This window comes from Heliangelus exortis, chromosome 3 (assembly GCF_036169615.1).
Source record: "Heliangelus exortis chromosome 3, bHelExo1.hap1, whole genome shotgun sequence".
Classification (NCBI taxonomy): Eukaryota; Metazoa; Chordata; class Aves; order Apodiformes; family Trochilidae; genus Heliangelus; species Heliangelus exortis.
In genome coordinates, this window is record NC_092424.1 from 54,242,861 (window position 1) to 54,249,430 (window position 6,570).

At 38.1% G+C, this 6,570-nt stretch overlaps 1 protein-coding gene across 1 annotated transcript; it reads left to right on the plus strand.

Annotated features, from left to right (window-relative positions):
* The first annotated feature begins 363 nt into the window (after positions 1-363).
* On the plus strand, positions 364-2,825 carry GTF2H5 (general transcription factor IIH subunit 5). Its single transcript, XM_071740670.1, has 2 exons — positions 364-476; positions 2,449-2,825. Exons 1-2 carry the CDS (start codon positions 442-444, stop codon positions 2,627-2,629), a joined length of 216 nt encoding a protein of 71 aa, XP_071596771.1. The 5' UTR covers positions 364-441; the 3' UTR covers positions 2,630-2,825.
* The last annotated feature ends 3,745 nt before the right edge of the window (positions 2,826-6,570 follow it).

Genomic DNA, 6,570 nt, shown 5'->3' on the forward strand with positions numbered 1-6,570 from the left:
GGGGGTAACGTCGTCACGCTGCAGGCCCCCCGGCCAATCCCAAGGCGAGACCGGGAGCGGAGGCGGGAGCGGGAGGGGTGCGCCTGCGCGAAGGGCGGCGGCCGTGGGGCACGGAGCGGCCTCCTCAAGGGTGGGCGGCGGAGGGGGAGGGAGGTAGCGAGAGGGGTTCTTGGGGCCGGGGGGACCTGCCGCTCGGTAGGTGACCCGCGGGGCTGGCTGGGCTACTGGTGGGGTGAAAGCAGAGGTTTGTAATTTTCGCAGCTCACCGCCACGCTGGAGCAGGCTCGGTCCGGCCTTGCCTCTGTGCGACGCGAGTCGCCTTAAAGGATCGCGGAGTTCAACGGAGGTGTTTTTTCTTTTTTCTTTCAGATCTCCTCTGTGTGTAGCCCAAAGCAGGGGTTGTCCTGGTGATCTGACAGCGTTTATAAGAGAACTGCGAAGATGGTGAATGTGCTGAAAGGTGTTCTGATCGAATGGTGAGTAACAGCACTCGTTGTTCCTCCTTGTGTCGCAGTTTTTATATTCCTTCAGAGCTGGAGGTATTCTAAGTAACTTAAGAGTCTGGACATTAAAAAAGGAATTGTGACAAGGGGTGGGGCAGAACAAGTAGACAGAGGAAAAGTGTAGCCTTTAAGGGAAGAGGTAAGAAGCAGTCGTAGGTAATCCTTACTCCAAAATCCGTTTTTCTTTTCTAGATACTGTTTTTCCACTTATGCTTACAGGTAAATGGGCTTTATGCTTAACTATAATTAACAATAATTCCCTTTTGGTCTTTATATTGCTTACATATAATGCTTACATATGCATACATATAATGATTTTTGTTGTTGTTTGTGAGTGACATATTTCTTTACTGGTTTGACAGGGAGATGAGATAATCTTCCATCCTTTCTTTTCTGTGTTTTGTTTTGTTCTTTTTTTTCATCAACTTCAGTCCAAATTCCATCCAAGGCTAACATATGGCTTGGTTTGTAGATCACACTTGAAAGGAACATGCTAATAGTTTTTAAAGTAAGCTTTGGATGTAAAACATGTAAACATGTTTTCATGCAATTTGAAGTCTCTAGACTTAGAAAGAGACAACCGGTTGCTTCCCAAGTAAAAAGCATCAGTTAAGATTTGTGTGGTCGTTGCACAGTATTACGTACAAGATTTCTGCTGTACACTTAGACTGTAAATACAGTAACAGGATATAACTGCACAAAAGCAGAAACGCCTTGAACCTCTTGTGATGTGCCTGCATGGTGCATATAACTTTGAGTTTGCTGCAGGTAACTTCTGAGCTGACTGGACATTAACCAGCTGAAGTCTAAATGTCCAAGACAAGTTCTTTGATCCACAGAAATCTTGAAGAAGTCCAACAATGTTACTTTGATACTAACATCTATAAAATAGGAAAAACATGCTCTTTGGTAAAACCTAGATTTTTAAACCATATTTTCTAACTGGTTAGCATAATACAACTGTTTCGGTTACCTGTAATTTTCATGCTTTTAAAGTGTTTTTTTCTGTGCACCTAAATTTCACTTAAAGGTGACATAATGAAAAAGAAAAGACTGTCCAGTTATGTTGTGATAAACGTGTGTTTCAAATGTGACCACTATTCCTCTCTATTATGAGCGATATCTATGTTCTCCTGGGTTTTAATTACCATTAAACAAAAATGTGCTTTAAGGAATCATGTTTTATGGTTCTGTTTCTGAAAATGTAAATTAAAACTTGTCTCATTAAGTGTTAGTTGACTGCGTTTTTTAGGTTTTTGTTTTTCTTTTTTTTTTTTTTAAGCTACTTTAACAGCAGCACAGAGGCACTTCTCTGCTAATCAAGCAGATGGTTATTCCCCTTAGACTAAGTTATCACTTTATTTTTATCCCTAAAGTGCAGGAGAACAGTGGACAACATGCATATAATCAAAGTATTGCCATTTATTGAGAGCAGCAGTAGCCCTTTTATACACAGTCAGGCTGATAGCATAATATGAGCATATTGCTGATTGGTACAACACATTCTTCATATGCCACAGGGCACTATCTAACTGGTTAAACACAACTGTTTATGTGCTGTCTATGAGATGCTTTCCTATCCTGTTATCCTTTTCTGCTGCCAGCTCCCTTATCTTTTGTCCATAGCTGATCTTTTAGTAACCTTGTAGCTGGGCCTCAAGGCCCTGAGCTCACTCTGGCTAATGCTAAGTAGTCAGGATTGCTCACGTGTCCATTTTCTTCCAGAACCTCTCCAACACTAAAGTAGCCCAAGCAATTACTAGTGTGAAAGAAGCAACTTTTGAAAAAGCTTCATAGAACTTCTTTAAATTGTGAGCAGTTCTTGAAATTTATGTTCATTTCCCAAAGAACTTTGGGAGTGTCTTCAAAGAGTGGTGTCTTTTTTTGGTTGTTTCTCACAGTATCTTATTTGATCTTAGTATCTGATGTGTGTTTGTCTCTACAGTGACCCAGCAATGAAGCAGTTTCTGCTCTACTTGGATGAGTCAAATGCATTGGGAAAGAAGTTCATCATACAAGACCTGGATGAAACTCATGTCTTTGTATTAGCCGAGCTGGTTAACTTTCTCCAGGAGAGAGTGGGCGAGTTAATGGACCAGAACTCTTTTCCTATTACTCAGAAGTAAAAAGATCAGAGAAATGAGATTACTGCAGGTTTTGGAATAGCAAATTTCAGTAGCTTAGGTTGTTTCTGTTACTATGTCCTACATTGTAGTGGCTACTCTAGAAAATGGATCATTTTCATAGACAAAATACTCTTTAATTGGATTTTGTTTCTCATTTTGAAATAACATTATCTTTAATAAAGTCCTTAAAATAATACACTTGAGGAGTTGCCTAGAGAATTTTTTATGCATGTTCCCCACTTTTCCTTTAGAATTTTTAACTTCCAAGGTTCTCTAACTCAAAAATGAGAGTACTGTTTCCGTATTAGAATGCTGTGTGGATGGCTCTGACAAGTTACTTTGCTGTGGACCTGACAAATCTGGCTACAGAGTGAGTGATGGAATGTAACAGATGTTCTTTTAAATGCAGTCAGTCCTTGATGACATCTCCCTAAGTTAATGCATGGTCAGGTACTGGTTTAACTTAATGTGTTTTGCACACCAAAATAAAACTCGGTGAGGGTTGTCTGTTTGGTTTGGTATTTTGTTTTTGGTTGGTTGGTTTTGGGGTTTTTTTTCTTTTTTTTTTTTTTTTTTTTTTTTTCCTAAATGTTTTTCAAATGCCCTATACAACTTCCCTACTTTTACTAAGGCAGTGCTTCCTGCATTCTGGGTTTGGGGAGGGGTGATGGGAATGTAGGAATTTGGAGGGGAAGGGGAGTAGCGAAGGAGTGGGCACAACAAAATCTATTACCCTAGGTCATCACATTTTAAGTGTAAACTGACTGCTTATATATCAACAACAGCAAATTAAAGGGGTAACATAAATGGGAGACTTGTCCTGTAGGTAATAAGTGCTTGTATTTTTCCACTGAAGCTAATTACATGGTTTCTCAGCCTATGAGAAGACAGCTGGTTTTGGATATTGGGGTGGGGTGATTTTTTGTTGTTGTTTGTTGGGTTTTTTTGCTACAGCTTAGCTCTTCCTACCCTATTGCACTTTGCTTCAAATAAGCTTGTGGTTTCCTAGGTTTTTATACACTGAGTGTAAAAACTCTGGTTTGTGTTTGTAACTCATTGTCACAGACCCTGGCTTATGTAATAAGTCAGCTAGTGCATGATGATAAAACCTGTGAAGATTTCTGTCTATAAATATGGCAGATACAGATGACAGAAACAGAAATAATAGTGTGTTACCTTATCTCTTATCCTACTTACTACTCGAAACAGTCAAATTTATTAGATTTAGAAATTATAATAATTGATAATTAAAGAAGATGATCAGATACTGTTGTCGTTCCAACCATAAACTATGCTGACTGGTGACAGAACAAGATGTAATGGGCACAAATTTGAAGATGGTGAGCTCTGTCTAAACATGAGGAGCTTCTTTACTTTGAGGATAGGAGTGCACTGGAACAGGCTGCTCACAGAGGTGGTAGTCTCTGGAGACATTCAAAACCCACCTGAATGCCACCCTGTGCAACCTTCTCTGGGTGAGCCTGCCCTGGTTGGGGGTTGAACTAGATGATCAAGGATTAGCTTCTCCACTTCACTGGAGTAGGAAGGTGAACTTTTTATGAGTGGTTAATGGTTCCTTTACTCTCTCTCTCTTCATATGGCTCAAATGCTGATCTAACTAATTCTGAGGAAGATTATTTGAGCTCTTTTACTGGAGAGCTAATCAGTAGTCTTGGCATGGTATAATTGCTTAATTCAGTTTATTTAAAAATGTCTTACAGCCCCACTTCAGAATCTTAGTTCATTTTACATCCAGATTTTGATGAGAGGTAAGTGATGCCTCACTCAGATTACTATATTTGAAAAGTCAGGTTGGAATTACACTTTAGTTAAACTTCTGTTTACTATGTCTAGTGCTAAATGGCTGTTGAGATTTTCCTTCTGAGTCTATGATAAACTTCTTGCAGTTCTTTTCATTTTCTGCTGGTTAATTGTACAGCTTAAGTGTTGCATTACCTGTGTTTTAGCTTGTATTTCCAGTGATAAATGGCTTATGTGATACAGAGGGACAGAAGTTCTAAACTGCATAAACTAAACAGTTAGATATGCATTCTTACACTCTTGGCTTTTCATCTTTTTCAAGCAAGCCTGTTTATGGATTTTAAATTCTAAACCTGTCAAGACTTAGACCCTTCCTGCAACCTAACCAGGCCTAACTGATTCTATGCTGGAAGAATAAACAAGATATAAAGAAGCAAAGTGGTATCTCATGATGAAGTCTACAGATTCAATTAATTAGTGCAGTTCATAATCATATAATTGGAAAAGACCTCTAGGATCACAGCAACCGTTAGCCCCCTTCCACTGCCACCGTCCCCCTCGCCCCCCCAAAAAAACCCACACACACAAAAAAGTTACACAAAAACTTCTCAAAGTCCTGTTGCACATTCAGAAACCCTATTTTACAGTCTTTTCAGAATTATGGAGTGTATTCAAAAGGATAGCTTCTGTTTGGTTTTTTGTTTGTTTTTTTTTAATGTGGAATAATGGATTTTACTGTTTTGTCTCTCTCAAGTTAACTCTGCAGGGCCACCCCCAGTATGCAAGAGTAAACTAGAGAATGTGTATTTCATGCATTAACAGGCTTGTTCACTGTGAACTAAAGTAAACTAGATTGTTTACTGTGAACTGAAGATAATAGTATTTCATGGTGTCACTAAAATGGCTTATTTTAACTTTTTTATGGTGATGATGCCAGCTAAGAAAGGTGTACAATTTTGAGTAGCTCCTAGGTTGAGCTTGGAAAAGTAGGATTCTAAAAAAAATTAAAATAACTATCTATATAAAATCAACAAGTCTTTAATCATATCACTGAACATAGGCTGAGAGTTAGATTTTGCTCTCCAATGCAACAGTAGGCTATTGAAGAAAACAGTAAACATTTGTAACAGATCTTTTTGCAGTTTGCAGTTCCATAGCAGATTCTCTTGCTTTTCACACACTGACTTCATTCGTTATCTCAAACAATCCCATTAAAGCTTGCAGAGGTTATAGCAAAATAAAGTATTACTCAATATGTCAAAATTGGGTGTCTATGTTAATTTTGTAATTCAGATTTTGGCAATGCTTATATCTGTATGTACTATACAAAATTAAGGATTCAATGAATTAGGGAAGTTCATAATCACATAATTGTCATGATTGAAAAAGATCTCTAAGTTCATTGCATCCAACTGTCAAAAAAAAGTAGAACATGAAGTGCATCTCATCTACTTGGTTTTTTAATAGCTTCAGGGATGGTGACTCTACCACTTTCCTGGGTAGCCCATTCCAGAGCCTGGCTACTCTCTCATTAAACAAATTCTTCCTAATACCTAGCCTAAACCTCCTCTGGTACAACTTGAGGGCATTAAATTCTTCCTCAGCTAAGTTATTGTCTGTGGTATTGTGATTTAGCAACTAATGAGAAATTTAAAATATAGAGTTCCTGATAGAAATATGATGTGGAATTTTTTTTTTTTCCCCAGTATGTAAGAGAAATAATATTTTATTCATCCTTATTTCATTTTAAATTATTTTCAGGACTGGGGACTTAACAATTTGAGGGCAGACCAGTAAGGGGAGCTCTTACCAATATTTTAAATCTTTTTGAAAGAATTATTTCTGCATGTGTCGGAGACTTGTAGTGCTTTGGAATGTTAATTTTCTTTCTGCGTGTGCTTTCAGCTGGAGATAAACATTATTGTACAAGGAATCCTTCTAGAAAGACATTTGCAGCAAGAGATTTTGGAATGTAGTATCTTTAGATCTGAAATTTTGTTAGATGTTTAGTTATCCAATGTGTTCTTTCTATGCTTAGTGCACAGTTCCATTAAATTAAAATGATGTCTCTGAAATGTTGTTTTCTGTTCAGGTATTACTGGTGGGTCTCTAACTCCACAAAACAGGCCTGCTTAGGAGTTGCTCTGTATTAAATTACATAATTTTTAGTAGATGTAAAA